The 21145-nt window shown below is 38.1% G+C and overlaps 1 protein-coding gene across 1 annotated transcript; it reads left to right on the forward strand.

Moving 5' to 3' along the window:
- The first annotated feature begins 857 nt into the window (after positions 1–857).
- ttll13p.S lies at positions 858–20059 on the forward strand. Its single transcript, XM_018255344.2, has 15 exons — positions 858–1899; positions 5085–5387; positions 5472–5512; positions 5803–5921; positions 6674–6804; positions 7544–7700; positions 8819–8962; positions 10076–10161; positions 10989–11214; positions 13118–13299; positions 15253–15441; positions 16128–16311; positions 16853–17059; positions 17790–18138; positions 19299–20059. Exons 2-15 carry the CDS (start codon positions 5143–5145, stop codon positions 19505–19507), a joined length of 2469 nt encoding a protein of 822 aa, XP_018110833.1. The 5' UTR covers positions 858–1899; positions 5085–5142; the 3' UTR covers positions 19508–20059.
- The last annotated feature ends 1086 nt before the right edge of the window (positions 20060–21145 follow it).

Genomic DNA, 21145 nt, shown 5'->3' on the forward strand with positions numbered 1-21145 from the left:
GATTAACTGGTATTAGTATGAGGTAGACAGTGATAGAGAAGATTTGGTGTTGGTAATTTTTAAGTTTTTTTTTATTTAGAAGCTGGTTGGTAAGGTCCAGTATATCCTAACACCCATTCAGGATAACAGCAACAATAAAATTGTAGCCTCGCATAGCAATAGTTTAAGCTGCTGTGGTCAGTAGCCCCCTTTGAAAGATGGAAAGAGGCAGAAGATGAAAGCAAATAATAAAAAAGATCAATTGAAAAAGGCTTAGAATAGGACATACAATAACATGCTAAAAGTTAACTTATAAAGGTGAACTACAATCATAGTGATCACTTGTTAGAGGACCTTTAAACAAATTAACTCCAGTTCACAGCATGCAGAAACCTAATGCCTGGTTGGGGATGCTGGGAATTGTTGTTCCCAAAAACAGGTGGAGGGAGATGATTGAAATCCGGGTTCTTGAAAAAGTGCAAACAGGGAATAAATGGTGGATAACAAACAAGGGTTACAGAGTACAATAGGATTAGAGGGCCCTACAAACTAAAGGTTAGGGTACAATTGAGACATTAGGCTTTTAGAAACAATTTTGTGATTTATGATACAGCAATGGTTGATTAATTAAGGTACATTGAATAAGCTTCTTTAAACAGGTGGGTCTTTAAGGAGAGCTTGAAAGTTTGGAAAGAAGGGGAAAGTCTGACAGCTTGTGGCAGAGAGTTCCAGAGAAAAGCAGAAGCCCGAGAGAAGTCTTGTAGACTAGAATGGGCAGAAGTGATGAGAGGAGAAGCGAGGCGAAGATAAGAAGCAGAGCGAAGGTTTCGTAAAGGAGTGTATTTGGAGATCAGAGATGAAATATAGGGAGGGGCTTCATTATTAACAGCCTTGAATGTGAGTGTAAGTAATTTGAATTTGATTCTAGAGGAGATTGGGAGCCAGTGAAGGGACATGCATATGGGAGCAGCTGATGTTGAGCGGTGAGATAGATGAATGAGTCTAGCAGCCGCATTTAGAACAGATTGGAGTTGTGAAAGGTGACTTGTTGGAATACCTACGAGGAGTAGGTTGCAGTAATCAAGGCAGGAGATGATGAGAGACTGAATCAGTGTTTTAGTTGATTCTGAACTGAGATATGGTCGTATATGATATGGTCATATTCAGGCAATGTCGCGCAGTTAAATACGACAAGATTTTGCAAGTGTTTGAATGTGTGGTGAAAAACACAGATGTGAGTCTAGGCTAACTCCTAGGCAGCGTGTCTGTGTGGTGGAATGAAAGGTGGTGTTGTTTACTGTGAGTGATATCTGAGGGACAGGCGAAGATCTTGGAGGAAATATAATGAGTTCAGTTTCAGGTGGTGGTCTGTAACTTGGGAAAGGACAGAATTAGAAAGATCAGGAGTAGACAAGTAGAGTTGAGTGTCATCAGCATAAAGGTGATACTGAAGTCCAAACGACTGAATAAGTTTTCCTAGCGAAGTTAGGAAAGTAGAGTAGAAGTAGAGTAAGAGAAGGCAACTTTAAAAGAACGGTCAGACAGATAACATGTAAGTATTATGCATCAAATTGTCACTGTATTTATTTTACTTGGATGAACTGTGTGTTATTTTACTATGAAAGAATATTGCTTTAACTAGCCTCCCCAAATAAAAAAATAAACACTCTCTGCCTATGTTGTGTCCTGAATCGTTACTATGCACAGCCTCCTGGCAGCTTCATTGCTGGGAATCCCCACCCACTGTAAGATGAACACACCCACTAGCACTCTCCCAGCTTGCAGTGGTTTGGTTTGGTTTCCTCGGTTACTGGTAAGTTGTTGGCAGAAGTTTGCTGGGACTTGGTTACTTGTAGAGAGTGAGCAGAATGGCTTTTAGGAGGAACTGGCAAACATGGGCAACAGTCTGACCTGTGCCAGGTTAGTGTGTCACTGTTAAGCTCCTGTTATATATCAGTCAGCAGAGTTACCGGGTGAAGGGAGTGCAGAGGCATGATTTCAGTGCAGTATATAGTGAATGGACTCTTCCACTCACAGACAGTGTGGGGAAGGCAAGAGTTTCAGGGGAGAGTTTTGCTATTGATGAGTTAGTCGGGGGGATGTTTTTATGTTTATGTTATTACACAGAAAAATAAAGAGAGTATTATTTTGATTGCCAGAGAAAGGGAAGACTGCACCAGTCTTTGGGTTAGTTGACACAAGGAGATTCGGGAAGATTTTGTCGTCTGTCGACTAATCGCCTCGTCTTCTGAGTGACATCTCCCCGAACTGCCTCAGCGTGTTTTCCCATAGGCTATAATGAAAAGTCGCCTGCGCTAATGCACACGCGAAGATGCGTTTTCCATAGTCGCCCGAAGTTGCCTCGTGAACTAAGCCTTAACTGTCAGGGACCTTTTCCGGTTCAGTTGCTAACTGACATTTAAATTCCCTATAACTCACTGCACTTTGACAATGCAAATTGTTTAGCTCCCAAATTAAAATAACAACCATGTTTACAAAGAAAACAGATTTGGTCGTTACTTTCAAAATTTTTCTTCCTGTATTTCTCCTCTTTGAACTTTCATACTTCCTAAAACATTTTTTTTGCCACTTCCTCCAATGTCAGCCTCTCTACTTTCCTCCAACTTTCTCCCAACCTTTCCGCTTTCGAAAGATCTCTTAAAACACGTTTTATTGAAGCCTACCCTCACTATGTTTAGCTACCAAATGCAATACCATTTGCGACATCGCTCACCAGGCATATTTCTGATCTTGCCCACTCCCACACTTGTGTGTCATTACCTTTAGTTTTAGTTTGTAAGCTCTTTTGCACAGGGCCTTCCTCACGTCTTGTACTGGTACTGGTCGTTATGTATGTAATATGTATATACTGTAATTCATGTGATTTCTTTGTATAAATACATTTATTTTACAGCTCTGCGCAGTATGTTGCTGCTCATGGTAATAATAATAATCAGTGTGATGGGTATTTGAATCATGTGACAAATGAAGCCACACCCACAACCTGCCCCAATCACCCCCAACATGCCCATTTCTCATGAAGTGCTTTAAGGCAATGATTCAGGTCTGTCCCTTAATAAACAGAACCTTTACAAGGCACCTCGTTTTTCTTACCATAAACTGTCAAGTGTTTTGGTGCCAATTTAGGTCCACTCTGTATTCTGCTATGTATACTGCAGATTTGTTGGCACTATTGCAAACACCAATGAATCATTTATATGAATTATACATATAATATTAGTGTATTATCATGTTCTATGTTGCATGGATTTATTTCAGTTTTGCCACGACTAGATGATAATCTCTTCCTGAACTGTGCAGAACAAGTTAGAGAGAATATGATCATTGGCAATCCCTACAGCAAAAACTTTGAGGGGGGGGGGTCAGCCTGCATTTGCTGTCATCTACAATGATAACCCTGGACCTGGTGGTAGCTTTGAGATTCCCACAGTAGGTTTGCCTCAGTAAGAATACAAGATTTTCCGTCCAATAAATCTGATGCAAACTCAGTTTAAAATGCACACTTAGGAAGTGACACAACCAACACTCTAGAAATTCTAGACACAAATTGCACAGTGTTTGCGTTAAAACACAAATTCTATCCTCCCAGTCACACTGAACAGAGCATGGCTGCAATTACTCTAGAATTTGGGGGAAAGTTTCAGATTAAGTAATAATACATGGCGTTTTGCATCTGAAATTGCACTTTGCACACTCCACTTGGGCTTGTAAATGATGCGTCCAGTAACATATAGCAGTCTTTGTGGGGGGGGGGTGCATGGGAGAAAGGGACCCAGATGGTCACATGGTCTGCTGTATGCTCACCGGTCCCCGTTACCACTTGCTGTTCCTACTAAGGGAGACACACTACACAAAAGGTGGGGGAAGGGGGATTGAGCTGTGGGCCTGGGGTTTCAAGCCGATCATGTCCCAACCCATGTCAGGACCCAGAAAATTTCTCTAGGGGGGGCGGCCACAAATGTTATGCCACTGAATCCATAAAGATGAGGTGTGTGTGGTTAGCCACAAGCCTATAAAGCTTTCTAGAGAAGTGGCCACAGAGAAATAGTCCAGCAGTCCAAGGGGAGATGGTCTTGGTAAGGCAATGGGTAATTGATACTCGTGCACCAGTATGCTTTACTTCAGCTACTGTGCCCTAGAGGAACAAACAGAGACATCCACAGTGGAGGACCTTGGAAGGCAAGTTATTGCTACATGGTAGCTCAATCATTTATGGCATTAGGATGCTGGCTGTGTGAAGCGGAAATATTATAGTGTTGAAAATTAAATAAGCAAGGAAAATTATACCCCTGAACATTGTAGTTCCTAAAGATTTATCAGATAGACCAACTTGTGTATATATAATTGCTTTATATATATATATATATATATATATATATATATATATATATATATATATATATATATATATATATATATATAAAGATCATACTTTTGTAATAGTGTATCATCAATTGGTTAAGGGTTTATTCTTAAGGTATACTTTTTCTTTAATGGCATGGCACATTTTGTATGTGTGCATGTGTTTGTTTATATATCCTTATAAGTGTATGTAGTGCTATATAAGGCATAAACACAAACAGATGTGCTGTTATTAAAAATAAGACTAATGAGAATAATGAAATACATAAATGCTATAAATTTTAATACTTCAAAATTCCATATTGAACGCGCACTCCAGGAACTCCTCAGATGCGGTGTAGAGTAAAAGAAAAGCTTTATTTCACATCAGGTAACCAAACACCTTACTTTTGTCTATATAAATTTTAATACACTTTTAAAATGAGGTCCCTGCCCTAAGGAGCTTACAATCTATACCATGCTTTAACTAAAATACCTGGGGACAGAGTGAACCTGGAAATCACTGTTGGTAGATATGTTTAAAGGAATATAATCTAGAAGGGGTTCAATATGCTATTGTGAAAGATATATAAGCCTGTGTCACTCTGTTATTTTAGTTAGAGGTTCCCCTTATTTGGCCTGCAAATGCCTTTTGCAAGTTCATGGCTTTGATCATCCGTTTTATTTCCCAGATAATAATATAATCTTGAAGCCAATGATTTTGTTTTTCCTTCTACCAACAGCAGCTCTTTAACTGGGTTATGCCCTACATTCACTTGATGTTAGTGTGTACCTGACAACATGAAGGAGGATGTTTTTACTGAATCTGCTGAATCTAATGATGATAATTCAGAAGAAGAAGAAGAAGAGGGTGATAATGAGGTTGGATCAGAGGGCCCCCCAGAAGTGAGCACAGACCTTCCAGATGAACTGCAAGACGTGCATAGTAACAACCAAGATCAACAGCCTAATGAACTGGAACAAACAAAGACAACGCAGCAGAAATCAAGAGATGAATCAAAAAAGAAGAAGAGAAGAAAACAAAGGTATATTCTGCTATATATGTGCAGTCAGTGTTTGATATTTTCAGAAGCCATACAGTCATTAATTAATCTTCCTTTTCTTTTTAGGGCCCTTGGCATAAACCTAACCAACTGCAAATATGAATGTGGTAAGTATGGTTGCCAGAGCTCTGAGTTTGGTAGCTCCAACTTCTGTGGCAAGACAATTAACCCCCGTCCAGGTTCAATAAGGTCACAATTAGTTGGAACAGCAAGTAATAGTTTTCCAGAAGCATACAATTAGCAGGGACTTGTTGCTATTTCCTTTACAGAGTTATACAATAACCATACCAACATAGCTGTACTGCTTTATAAGACAATGTAAGTGTACAGTGGCCCTTTAATCTTCCTGCATACAAATAATCAATTAAAGCCTATCACTATTACAACTGTGTTTCAGTCCGTCGGGCTGCACGACGCTGTGGACTTAAGGATGTTGGTGATGAAGAAGAGTGGATCGTTTATTGGACAGACTGCTCTGTTTCACTGGAACGTGTTATGGACATGAAGAGATTCCAGGTGACATTTCTAGATTAGACCAGGGAAAGGTAACCTTTTGCAGCCTAGCAGCTGTACTCCCATATGATCACAAAATGGTAATCAGCCAGTATAACCACAGTGAATAACAGTCACAATCTACCACCCAAAATAATTATTATATATTAATACAGTGCCAATATGTGATGCCAAGTTTTCCTCAGAGCATTTTCAATAAGCCTGTGCTGGAGTGGAGCCTGCAGTCATTTCTGAATGACATTCAAACAAAACACATACCATTTTTCAGCAGCCAAAAGAACTGCCCAATGTTCCCTCTAATTCTTTCATGGCTATGTGCGTGAAAGAAAAAAAAATGTTTTTTGGCACATATTTTAAACTTGTGTGCACAGTTTTTTAAAAACTGTGTACTAAGGTCAAAATTCATAAAGAATTTTGTGTTGTCAAACAAAATTCTTTGTGCACACCACAATTTGTTGTGTGCGCTGGCCTCAAAATTTGTGTGCATTTGCACAAGCCTCACACCTCAGAGGGAACATTGGTACTGCCACGTATAAGAAATGCTTAGTTATTACTTGGTAACGGTAAACAAGTATTCTGCCATCTACAGTATGTGAAGGATGTGGTACGAACACAGACTTCAGAGAATTGTATGGCCCTAGCCTACTCAGAGCGTCAATAGCATAGACACCTTAAAAACAAATGACTGGTCCACTATATGGAAAACTCATACTGTGAGGATTGCTCTAAATGAAAAGAATTTTTTACTTTAACAGAAAATAAACCATTTTCCTGGTATGACTGAAATATGCAGGAAGGATCTTCTGGCAAGGAATATGAATAGACTGTCAAAGCTCTTTCCAAAAGAGTACAACATCTTTCCTCGAACGTGGTGCTTGCCTGCTGAGTGAGTTTTATCTGCACAACAAAAAGGTTCTTTCCTTGCTGTTTGCTTAAAGGCATATAAGAATAGCGCTGTAAAAATAGAAATCTACATTCATATATACTACCACTTCTAATGCTATCATTTAGATTATTTTGGACCAGCTACCAAATTTCAGCAAACCCTCAAAATATTTCCCTTTTACATATTTAATATACTGTACCAGCCCAGACATTAAGCAGTTATATAACAGCCCATATTGTCCACAGCAAGTCCCCACTCAGATTTAAACAGATTACATGGCATATCTAGAGATCTATTAAGTTTTTAAAATATTTCACATTTATACCATCATTCCTAAATTGGGATGCATTCAATGAATATCATAGATAGCATAACATTGGCTAATATCAGTAATCATTTAGCAACTATTTGTGCTATGAAACCCCAAATAGATATTTCTATAAAAACAAATATTGTTGTTTTAAGTAATTGGGCAACATATTAAAGTGCATTCTTTCTATTCCCCTGTTAAAGCTTCACACAATAGCAGATGAAGTTTACATAGAAATATGTTTCCTCTTAAGAAGAAATTAAATTTTTAAAACTGTTTATTCTGTTAATGGTGCATAATGCTTATCTATATTGGAGCAGCCTAGGTTTATATCTTTACTGAGCGGTGACTCTCTAACCAAAAAAATAGTGGGTTACCAATGAAATGCACCAGATTCTCTCTAACTGCAGTCTCTGCTTCTTTGCTCAGTTATGGTGATCTCCAAGCCCATTGCCGGACAAAGAAAAACAGCATCTACATCTGTAAGCCTGACAGTGGCTGCCAGGGCCGGGGTATATTTCTTTCCAAGAACCTGAAGGATATAAAACACGGTGATAACATGATCTGTCAGCAGTACATTCCTAAAGTAAGACAGTGTAGGATGTTTTGTAAAATTTAGTAAAATAAGAATATTTACTATGCTGTGAAATTCAGAGCGGAAGGCAGGACAAGGCAGATCGGGGAGATTAGTCACCTCGAAGAAGAGAAGATTTGTTGCCTGGCGACTAATCTCCCCGAATCTGCCCGTGTGCCCCGACCCTTACGCGGCAAAGCCTGGTGATGTGAGTTGTATTATCCCACTGTTTTTTACACAGCATAATAATTATGACCCTGAAACAATGACGGAAACATCTTCTTGGAAATATTATTTTTAGGCATTGCTCACCACAAATGCATTTTTGCTCTTTCCCAGGCAACAAATAGAGCAGCCCCGAAAGAAGCAGTAACTGAAAAAGCACTCACACTGGAATGGGAATGCTTGAATGAGTTGAGATCCCCTAATACACCAGAATTTAATGAAAGTTGGATGGTGCTGAAAGCAAATTTAAGGCTTTAGTGCCTCCTAAAGTTTTCAGAGTTTTTAACTTTATTTCCCATCATTAAAGTGCAACATTTGTTTATGGCCCCTTAGATATATATATGGAAATTAGCCATTTAATAATGCTTCCAGTAATATGGGCAGCACATACGTGTGCACCCCAAATCTCACCATAATTCTTATATACTATATAATTCAAGATGTAATTATATAGTATATACTGTAAGTATATAAGAGAACAAATAGACATTCTTTTCAAATTCCATCTTAATGGGCAATCCCTGGCCAACTCCACCCTTAAACAAATAACAGTTTAGGTAAACTCTTTGGTTTTTCCAATACCGGTTTAGTGTTTGAATTTGAGTTTGCCAAATAAAAAGCTATATTCGTTCATGCATATTATACAGTATGTTAGACAAACATTTATTCTGGTTTTCTAGTTGAACAAATAGTTTTACCACCTTTAAATCTAGAAACGAAGACTTTTTTAACAATTCCTAAAGATGACTTCACAGCCTGTGCTTATACCACTGATAGTGATCACAACATAAAGCTTTTAATTGTAGGAAAGTCTTTCACCAATCTGATTTGCAGGGCCGGACTTTTAATATTACTGATTTTGTTATTTTACTATTGCCCTTATGTTATTTAATTCTACCATGCAGCCATTCCTCATTGATGGATTCAAATTTGACCTTCGAATCTATGCCCTTGTCGCATCCTGTGAACCCCTGCGCATTTTCGTCTACAAAGAAGGCCTGGCACGTTTTGCAACAATGAATTATGTAGAACCCAATCACAATAACCTGGTAAAAAGAAACTGCTAACTTTGTTCATTTATCAGGCACTGATTTTGGCTGAATTTAATGGTCCATGTGGGTTATAACAATTTTTCATTTTAAAACATACTATACATTTGGGGGCACATTTATCAACGGTCGAATATCGAGGGTTAATAAACCCTCGAATTCGACCCTCGAATTTAAATCCTTCGAATTCTAATATAGAAAGTGGAAGGATTTAGTGCAAATCCTTCGATCGATTGATCGATCGAAGTAAAAATCGTTCGATCAAACGATAAAGCGATCGATCGAACGATTTTTCTTCGATCAAAAAAAGGTTAGATAAGTGCTGGGGAAGGTCCCCACAGGCTAACATTGTACCTCGGTAGGTTTAAACTGCCAAAATATGTAGTCGAAGTAATTTTTTAAAGGGACAGTACTTCGACTATCGAATGGTTGAATAGTTGAACGATTTTTAGTTCTAATAGTTTCGAAGTCGAAGGTCGTAGTAGCCTATTCGATGGTCGAAGTACCCAAAAGAAATACTTTGAAATTCAAAGTTTTTTTCATTCGAATCCTTCACTCGAACTTAGTAAATGTGCCCGATATTGCTGCTGATTAAAAGAAGGACATATGATATGATACTATGATTTTTGCTCACTATTTAACCATTAGAGTCTTTGAATGACATTCTACTGTTGTGGATCGACAAAATATGAAGTTAAATAATGCTTATTACTCAGAACAATTCTACTACCATGTATTACTGAAAATGTAAATAAAGGTGATCATAACTCCTATGGTTACCTGCAAATTCATTAATTATTTATATAGTTTTATAAGCTATTCATTGCTCTGTTCCTGTGCATATTGTAGGTTAGAGGCACCGAGCAAACTAAACAGTGGAGGATTCTGAGGGTTGGAAGTGGGACATGGAGACTTGTATTTGCTTGCCTGATATTAAATGGCAAATATATTGATTATTGATTCCTTTAAACAAAGACATATGAGGGCATATGTTATGTGCATACAATAAATGATACCATCACATTGTACAATGTATTAACATTAAGCCTTAAGCATTCTTGTCATCAGGCCATGTTTTACTTTTTTGCAGATAAAAAATATTTTTTTTTCCAGGATGACATCTGCATGCACCTTACCAATTATGCAATCAACAAACATAATGAAAACTTTATCCGAGATGATTTGACAGGAAGTAAAAGGTGAGTTATTATTATTATATATCTCCAAATTCACCAACACTGCTTACCTTTAATTCAAATGTGAACCATGAGGCAGGATTGGGAAATTTTTAGATCAAAAGTACTGCATAATTGGGTTTAAATGTGTTTAGTTCACATTGTTGACACATATGTACCATTTAAATGAATTGAAAACAGTGGTAGATTCAAGCACTTCTCCCCAGTAGAGAATATGTGCCATAGCCCTAAAATTTTATTTTGCCATAGAAGCCACTGCATTCTTTATCCCTTAATCCTCCTTCTTCCATCCATCTTCTTCAAAAACTCTTGTATTAGTACAATTTAGGAAGCAATTTTTAGCTGAAAGGAGGAATTTAAACCATAGGGTTTGCAAAGACAAACAGTAGACATATCTATATGTCTTTCTGATGGTCACCCCCCATATTGGCTTATTGTAGAGGATTATCATTGAAAAATGGTAGAGGCATGAATTACAGGTCTATTTTGCTCCTTGAGAACAGTGTACATTTACTTTTATCCTTATATACTTGTATAGCAAAGGCAGAGGAGTAGGCACTATTCCTATGGAATTGTTCCTGGTACACCGTGTGTACAATGTATATTTTATTATGTATTCCTTTAAGTAGCCAAGAGGCCAGTGTGCATGTTGGGTAAACTGTATAAGAATAGGACAACCAGCATTCCATCTGTAAGCAGCATTTTTAAATGAATTCAGGCAAGCCTGCAACCTTATTATCATTATACAATAGCCAAAAAGCATGTGAAAATGCTTAATACATAGAGGCCCTTTATTGTTTTTTTAAACAATATTATTTCCCTTCTATTAGGAAACTTTCCACTCTGAACACATGGCTGGAGAACAATCATTATGACACAAGCAAACTCTGGGAGGACATTGATGATGTTATTATTAAGACTCTAATTTCTGCTCACCCTATACTGAAGCACAACTATCGCACTTGTTTTCCAAATTACGTTGCTGGTAGTGCTTGCTTTGAGATACTGGGGTTTGATATTCTTCTGGACAGAAAATTAAAACCTTGGCTTATAGAGGTACATAATGCTTTGTTCAATATAAGTAAACAAAAAAGAAAGTTGCAACGTGACATTTCCTGGACTGGTGGAAGTTCAAGCTGAGCCGCATTCATATCCAACCTGGGCCGTGAGTTGGACCCTGCTTTAGGGCCTGCCTATTTATTAAGCCTCAAATTTTTCTGGTCGAGTTTTTTAAGGGGAAAAAAACGAATTTTTAGAGGGAAAAAAAATATGAATTTTTTCAAGATTTATTATGCTTCATGGGGGTTATGTAATTAAAAGCTAAGATTGCCCAGGAGCAGTAACCCATAGCAACCAATCAGCAGATAGAATTTACTGGTTACCTGTTTCGTAGCAAACATCTTATTGGTTGCTATTGGTTATTGGTCCTGGGCAAACTTAGTGCTTGTACAATTTTTCTGTTTGGATTTCTTAGTAAATTGAGCTAAATCATGGTTGGGAGTTAGGTCGAATTTTTATTTTAAAAATAATGAGAACATTTTGAGTTTTAATAAATACCCCCCTTTAAGTCACTTAAAGAATCACCATTCTCAGACTGGAACTTCCAGCAATAAAAAGCTCTGGTTTTAAAATAAATGTTATATCCCTAGTGCCTATCCCTTTCTTAAAGGTACAGTTACACAAACAATTAAAGTTTATTAAAGTGATTAAAATATAACTGCAGTAGTAAAACTGGTGTGTTTGCTTCAGAAACTCTACTTTAGTTTATTTAAACAAGCTGCTTTGTAGCCATGGGGGCAGCCATTCAAAGCTGGAAAAGGAGAAAAGGCACAGGATACACAGCAGATAACAGATACACTCTGTAGTATACAATGGGATTCTTCAGAACTATCTGTTATTTACTAAGTATTCTGTGCTTGAGTGGCTGCACAGCAGCTTGTTTATATAAACTATAGTAGTGTTTCTGAAGCAAACACACCAATTTTACCATTGCAGGACAACACTACATTATATTGTCATTCCTTTAAAACACTTTTATTTTTTGATGTTACTGTTCCTTTAAGCTTGCCACACACAGGCTGATAAAGGCAGCCATCTCAGTCCTTTCAAACCAAGTCAGCAGCTTATTAGCCCATGTGTGGTGCCACTTGAAAATCGCCCAGATACCAATTGGGCAGTTTTGATTTTCCAATTGATTGTTGATGCAATCCTCTTCCCAAGGGCTTACCTTGGTCACAGTTATGATCTGATTGTTGGCCTTAGGCCCAAATGATTGTATCAGCCCAACATTGCCCACTCAACTTTAGAACAAAGATATCTGACATCAGTGGGGTAACTAGATGTTACTGGGCCCCACAGCAAATTTATTTTAGGGCCCCCAACATATCCAGAGGCTGTCCTTTTTTACCAATACAGGTATGGGATCCGTTATCTGGAAACTCTTATCTAGAAAGAACCGAATTACAGAAAGGCCATCTCCCATAGACTTCATTATAATCAAATGATTTCCTTTTTCTCTGTAATAATAAAACAGTACATTGTATTTGCTCCAAGCTAAGATATAATTAATCCTTATTGGAAGCAAAATCAGCCTATTGGAGTTATTCAATGTTTACATGATTTTCTAGTTAACATAAGGTATGAAGATTATGGAAAAACCCGTTATCCGGAAAACCCCAGGTCCCGAGCATTCTGGATAACAGGTCCCATACCTGTATATGTTGAAATTGATAATTAATTAGGGCCTTATGGGGCCCCTTATATCTCCTGCCCCCTCCCCCTCCGCAGAAGCTTTCTCTGTAGTTACGCCTCTGTCTGACGTGTCATATACAGTATGTTATGAACTTCCCCTTGCAATATATTGGCAAACAATATTTGTTTTGTATAAAGATGGAGTTCTCAGGTAGGGGCTGTATCTGGTAACATATTTTTAAAAGTATGTATTTCACTGCTTGAACAGGTGAATCACTCCCCTAGTTTTACAACTGACTCCACCTTGGACAAGGAGGTCAAGGACCCTCTGATTCAGGACACACTTAACTTAGTCAACCTCCGTGCTTGTGACAAGAGAAAGGTTATTGAGGAGGATAAACGGCGAGTTAAAGAGCGTTTATTTCAGCGGAATCTGCCTCGAGAAACTAGGTGGGCAAAATATATCCCAACAAGTATAAATCAAAAAAAGCTCCACAGTTATCAGTAAAAACAGTTCAGTTCCTTTTGTAAAAAACGGGCCGTTTTAATAATCTGCAAAAAATTAACAAAAATCAGTCACATGCACTTCCAACTTAAAGGGGAACAATTGCTGAAATAAAATTAAGCTTCTTCATACTTAAGTAAGAAACTTTCTAAATACAATCCATTAAAAAGTCTGCATTGTTTCTGAAATAATCAAGTTTATATCCACTATTCCTCTCTCAGCATCTGTTTCTCTTTATTCTGTCTTCATGCAGCAGTTGGGTGTCAGATGAATGATCCAATACAGTATATCCTATATGGAGGGACTCCCTTTCATAGCAGATGTATTAGAGCTCACTCAAATAACTGATTCCAGTACAAACAAAATCCAACAAAATAACTGCCTTTTGCACAAATTCTGCATGTAGAGAGACAGGATTTATGGTGATTTTAATAGAATGAGCTCTAATACATCTTCTAGGAAAAAGAAGCCCCCCTATAAGATATACAGTATGGGAGAATTCATCTGACACCCTATTTCTGAATGAAGACAAAATGAGGAGAAACAGATGCTGAGATAGGAATAGTGAAGATAAACTTGAAACGATGCAGAATATGTAATTGATTGTATTCAGAAAGTTTCTTATTTCACGAAACTTAAGCTGAAGCTTATATAAAATTTTTGTTTTTACGATAGTTCCCATACTGTACAACTTCATTATCTCTTATACTAGAGATAAATTCCCTATTTTGCTGAATTGGTTTCATTCATTCAAGACCCATCACTTTCTCCTCTCAAATTCTCTCTTCTGCTAAAGGATAGACAAGACACCCAAATGTGTCTGTGACCAGAGCTCAGTTCCCAGTTCTCTGGGTTTAGTTTGAAGCCGTTCTAGACTTTGTATTATCTGATCAGCTGCATAGGCAATTGCCCTCTACTTGCTAGAGTATAAAAACAGATACCTGTACAGGGTAAGAGTGTCAAACCTCTTTACTTTTCACATACTCATCAGTATTGACTGGTCGTTTTAGTTTTGAACCAATGTAAAACACAGAAATAATATGCATTTGTGGCTTCTTATCAATAACATAGTTCCTATTACATTGTAGCTAATAAAAATATGAAATGATTATGAAAGTCAGACAGTAGGTGGATATTATTAGATGATATAGATATATATGGAGGCAGCCAGCATAGCAATAAAAACTCTTCATAATAACAAGAAGGGTTGGACAATTTACGGCTGGGTAGTTTTACAAAAAGTAACTGCTTTGTCTGATTAGGGGCAATGATTTTTCCCACACAAAATTAATGGAATTCCCAAACTTTATGGGTGCTTGGTAGGGGTGCACCCAATCCACTATTTTGGATTTGGCCGAACCCCTGAATCGTTCGCGAAAGATTTGGCCGAATGCTGAACAGAATACTAATTTGCATATGCAAATTAGGGGTGGGAAGGGGGAAAAAATTTACTTCCTTGGTCACGCGATTTCCCTTCCCGCCCCTAATTTGCATGAAAATTAGGATTCAGATTTGGTTCGGCTGGGCAGAATAATTCGACCAACTCTGAATCCTGCTGAAAAAGGCCGGATCCTGGCCGAATCCCAAACCAAATCCTGGATTCGGTGCATCCCTAGTGCTTGGTAATTAAGTTTGAGGAGCTAACATATTTATATACTATAACCTAATATATTTTGGGGTTAGATTGGTGGCCCCAGCTTTAGCAATAAAATCAGGGAAATGTATTATGCATAATATATAGATGAGACCACAAAAAAACAATGTTAAATGAGGGAAAACTTAAAATCAGAGGATGTAAAATCAAGGTTTCTCTGTAATTGATAGCTATGTATTAACAGCAGTTCCATAACCTGATAACAAAAATGCTCAGCTGTCTCATACCTGCTCTGTGAACACAGGAGGGAACAGTTGGAAACCTCCCAGGCTTCTTGGCTGGCACAAATTGAAAAGTATGAGGATAGCCATCTTGGAGGATATCGCAGAATTTACCCAAAAGCTGAAGGAGAAGTGTATGAAAAGTTCTTCAAACACAGTGGGTCTCTGTTCCAAGAAACTGCAGCTTCAAAGGCAAGAGAGGAATGTGCAAGGTATGATGTGAAAACAAAATGGCTGGTTTTGTGCAATTATTCAGCCATTCCTAGATCTTTTAATCTGCACTATAGTTTGTGGAATGGTTTCCTTATATAAATATGGGGCTGATATAAATACCTTGATGAGGGGCAAAAGTGTAACAGAAGATGTAAAGGCTATGATTAAGGGCAGAATGTTTGGCATGAATGGAGTTAAAAAGCTAGGTAAATATGAATTAAAAAATGTAGCTGAAGTGTATCTGGTATTTTTAATAATTTTAAGTAAAAGTCACGCAAATAGACCAGTCCCTTCTCCTTTATGTAAGAGGCAAGAACACCATTCCGGTTACTTACAAGTAATGAGTAAAATTATACCTGGAGAGCAAACAAAGTAACTTATAACTTCACCATAGTGGCTTTATTGCATCAGTTAAAGGACAACTTGTTTTGGCATAACCAGCCTTCCTCAAGTGCATATGATATGTATCTGAGGAAGATTGGTTATGCCAAAACATTTAAGTTACAATGGTGAAGTCAAAAGTGATAAATAGATCATTACCATTAGCAAATCAGATATGTAGCAGTAGTTTATTGCTTGTGTATGAATAGGCGCCAACAAGCAAACATTAGCACCTGACATTAGCACTCAATCTCGATAAAAGAACTTTATTTTCAAGGTATATACTATTTTTTTAATCCAACAGGCAGCAGTTAGAGGAACTGCGTATAAAGAAGGAACAAATTAAAACACCGTTTGGGAAAAAGAAGAGAGAGACAAAATACATCTTGCAGGGTGAGTCAGCAGGAGAAAAAGCCATGAGGCAGAAAGTGATGAAGAGACCTGTGATCCGCAGTACATCTGCTCACTACAGGAATGTAGAAAAAAAGGTACATTCCTGACATCACACAGTGCCCCTCTCATAGAACCAGTAGTTAGGAAATAGTGAAGTTAATGTGCTGAGCAAAGCCCTGCAAAATGTATTAACTATAAGCAACTATAAGACCTCTCCCATTGACTTATACATAAACTTGGCAGGTATTAGGTGGCAAATTCAAGTTCTTAAAGATAAATCTCAAAATTCTAATTTAAATTAAAACTCAAATTGAGTTTGGATAATTCACAATTCCAATTTGAGTGTTTTGACCATAAAAAAATTAAAAAATTCTAATTGAATTTTTAATTTGACCCTTAATAAATCTGCCCCTTAATGTGAGTCTGTAAAATTTTTACCGTGCGATAGAGTGGGGTTACATGGAAACTTGCGTCCAGGGCAATATAGCTTATAGGCTGTCATGAGCAGGCGCTGATATTCCATATTGAATAAATATGATTTACCTATAAACCTTCAGTTGCCAGCCACGTGTCCTCATTCTTTATTTACCGTTTAAATTTTATGTTAATGTTTTGAATCTTCTATTATTATCGCAGGAGGTCAAATATGATCCTACGAAACCTGTGGACATTGATGAGAATGAAGAACGAGAAAGGCTGCAAGGTCTGCAACAAAGAGAGAGACTAATCTATGAACTTGGAATTGTGGATCAGGTGCATAGAGTGCTGAGCCTTGTAGATCATGGAACTTCGGACCTCCAGTCATTTGAACACTACCTTGGTGAATCGCAGCCAAGAAACCAGGTGTGCATTCATTAGAAAGCATTTAAATGTGCTTTCAGTTCCTGATAGTCCAGCTGTTGTTTGCTTACTCTGGTGAGAAATGAGCAATACACTCTTTCAAAGATATTACTGCTGCTATACTGAGCAGCTTATTTGTAGTTGGCTGCAGAAATCCTTGCCCCCCCATCTTGAAAGTATGAATATGGTATCTTATGAACTAGTATATCAAGAGCAAGCAGATTTATTTTCTTTGTGAAAAAGCCTTTCCCCCATATGTAATAAAAGGCACTAAATTTGCACAGAAGCAGTAACCAATAGAAACCATCGAAGTTTGCTTTTAAACATGTGACCAGTAACTGCTACCTGCTGATTTGATGCTTTACTTAGTGCCTTTTATTACATAACCAGCTATGAGTGATAAACTCTTATCTGTGTAGGCATCAGGCAGTGGCGTAACTATCGGGGGAGCAGGGGGTGCGATTGGGCCAGGGCCCGCACCCCCTCAAGGCGCCCCGGCAGCTCGCACGCCACTCTCTTCTAAGGGAAATGTGGCCATAAATGTGGCCGTATGGAGGGGGCGGGGCCCGGATGCACGTCCCGCACCAGGGCCTGCCCCCCTCTAGTTACGTCTCTGGCATCAGGGTATGAATGCACTGTGGTAAAACATAAACTATAGGTGAAGTGATATACACAAGCCAAGAAAGTATGAGTTTTGTCTCAGGCTTTGACTTTTTTCCCCATTTATTACCAGAATACGGAAGGATTTATTAGGTATCAAGACCCAGAAGTTATCATTCCTCTGTATCCTATGTTTTGCCAAGGAGCATCATCCACAGAAACAACACAGCTGAACAGCCAAGGAACCTTCAGTGGTATACCTTTTGGGAACCAAGCATATTTTCCTGGCTTCACATCCTTGGTTGTACCTCCTCCCTCAACACAGTTGTTAATGAGGAGACATGCTGATAATAGAAAACTAACTTGGACTGGAGTTCAATGTGAGCAGGCCACTACAGCTAAATGTGAAATGTATTTCAAGCCAATGAATGGCTTAATTAATACAGAACATTGTCAAAGTGCCAAATACAAGATGGAGTCAAGTAAGTTTATTTTCTTTTTCTTTTATGATTGCTGATATTATTAGCTGTACCTTACTCCACCATATTCCCCTGCATGTGATATTCATACATGATGGAGAAATGCCCCCCAATTTGCAAGTCACAACTCAGTGTACAAAGTATAAAAATGTCTGCAATTCACTTCCTGCATCTACTAAAGCGGTCAGGATCCACTTTCCTGACTAGATAATGTAGTTAGAGGCAGGTAAATCAATTTTAATAGACAGTGAGGAAGGAGGAAGCCTGTTGAGTAGAGCGAATCTCTATCGGGTTAATTTATGACTTTGCACACTGCCCCCCCCCCCGGCTTGCCTAATAGAGCATATAGACCTGAGGCTGCCCCAAAAAATATAGTATGGACTGCATTAGTCAGCACTTTAGTCAAAGGTGGGATGGCATGTAGGCATTCTGATGTGCAAGTTAGGTAAGGACAGGTTTGGCCCTGCTTTCTGCTCCTTATGCTAGATTTTCAGAAGTCTCATGGTGTATCTAATATAAGTAATTCTAAAACAATTGGACTTGCTGAGTAATCATTGAAGGTGGAGCAGGGTGTAGCATTCCCAGGGAGAAAAGTAAATGAACCCCTATGTGTTTTTAAAATTTTTAAAGTCTACAAGATTTTGTTGTTAGTTTTACAGTTTGTTGCAGCAAATCATGAATTAATTAATTTTATTCAACAATGTAATATATTCCTTTACTAATACTAATTGAAAAAAGTAGCACTTTCCTGGCAAAATATTGACTAATATTTTGAAAACTTGTCTTTGCTCATCTCACTGAAATGCAGCTGTTCCATATAGCTTTAGAATTAATTGCCTTTCCCTTCTGCCTCTTTACACTTTTCGGATGGGGGTCACTGACCCTTGTTCCACGAAGCTACAGTCTATTTGCTACTGCTACTTTATTTGATTTACATTTCTATTCAGGCTCTCTACAGTTATCTTCCTCCGGTCATGCATACCACTGTGGCTGCTATGGTAAAGTATACCCTAGCAACTAGATAGCTGCTGAAATTCCACCCTAAACAGCTTCTGAACAAAATATATTTCAGCAATATTGCTGAAAATTTAAAAAAATGAAGGCTAATTTAAAATGTAATCAAATATCACTGACAGTTAATAATGATTTATTTCTCCCAACAGAACCTCCAGCTAATAAGAAGCTAATCCGGTATGGTTCTGTCATCTCTGGAAATCCTTTAATTCCACCTTCTACAGGCTCCACTTTACCTTCGGTCACTGGGACATCTGCAGCAATCCAGCCATTAGCAGTAGTTGCATCGTCTGCTCCATTTGCACAGCGCATTGATCATGCCAGGCAACACCGACTGGGAAGCTTCTACATCAAATAACTTATTATTGCGTTTCCTCCACATTCTTCAAAAGAGATTTCTCTTGAAAATGTGCCAAAAGCCATTATACATTGTTCTATTAATGCATTTTCATGTGCCTTTAATCTATGGATCTAAACTGATGAGCTCGTGAGCACCTCTCACTTCCATATCTTACAAAGCCAACTTCATAATGGAGTTCTGTGGGCCCTTCTGAGAATCAGACCTATATGTTCACCTGCCACCAAACAATGTCTCAAACCTTCTCCCCCACCCCATATGCAGGTTCCTGCTACCACACCTACCTCTTTACACTTCAAGGCAGCTATTGCCACACAAGGAGGCCACCCCGTCTCCAGAGAAGTATGGGACTGGTGGCAGAGAACGGGTGGGACTAGCCTGGGGGGCTAACTTGGATTTTTCCTGGTATCCTGGTGGACCACTACAAGGCCGATTGGAAGAGGCTTTGAAAGATATATATTTATGCATACATACATAGTTACATAGTAGTTACATAGTTACATAGTTAAATTGGGTTGAAAAAAGACAAAGTCCATCAAGTTCAACCCCTCCAAATGAAAACCCAGCATCCATACACACACCCCTCCCTACTTTTAATTAAAATTCTATATACCCATACCTATATTAACTATAGAGTTTAGTATCACAAAAGCCTTTAATATTATGTCTGTCCAAAAAATCATCCAAGCCATTCTTAAAGGCATTAACTGAATCAGCCATCACAACATCACCTGGCAGTGCATTCCACAACCTCACTGTCCTGACTGTGAAGAACCATCTACGTTGCTTCAAATGAAAGTTCTTTTCTTCTAGTCTAAAGGGGTGGCCTCTGGTACGGTGATCCACTTTATGGGTAAAAAGGTCCCCTGCCATTTGTCTATAATGTCCTCTAATGTACTTGTAAAGTGTAATCATGTCCCCTCGCAAGCGCCTTTTTTCCAGAGAAAACAACCCCAACCTCTTCAGTCTACCCTCATAATTTAAGTCTTCCGTCCCTAACCAATTTAGTTGCACGTCTCTGCACTCTGGGATTTGTAGTTTTATAGGGAAGATTAGCTCTCCGAATTATAAGATAGCAAGGTAAAATTGAGACTACAGTCCCCAGTGACCTACTTTCTCCTCCGTGTGGGGTCCCAGACTTAGAAAAATACAGGCAGCTAGAACTTGGGACTTCTCCACCTCTAACAATTTTCCTATTCCTCCTTTCTCTTTCAATGCTGGTCTCCTTTGAATAATTTCATGCAAACGTTTTTTAACACCCTATAACTTTAACGGGGGTGTATGGATTAATTATTACTCACCAATTTTTATACAGTCCTCAAAGATTACCTTAATTGATTTGCAGCAATTTTAATGAATTTAGTAAAGTTTACTTTTTAACAGTTAATCAGTTATTTACAATCTTCTATAATGAATGGATTTTAATGTGTGATATATAATAATGAATTAACTTTAATCTCACCTGGGTCAATTTAATCCTGGTTATTTAAGTTAACTTCTTAATTTCATTTGAAGCACTAGCACTTTATAGCACAATATTAATTAATCCTGTTACATGATTTTTAATTGCTGATGAATTATTAGCACCTAGCACATAGCACTTTATTGGGTAACCCAGCAATGGCTGCCCAATAATTG

This window comes from Xenopus laevis, chromosome 3S, assembly GCF_017654675.1.
Source record: "Xenopus laevis strain J_2021 chromosome 3S, Xenopus_laevis_v10.1, whole genome shotgun sequence".
Lineage (NCBI taxonomy): Eukaryota > Metazoa > Chordata > Amphibia > Anura > Pipidae > Xenopus > Xenopus laevis.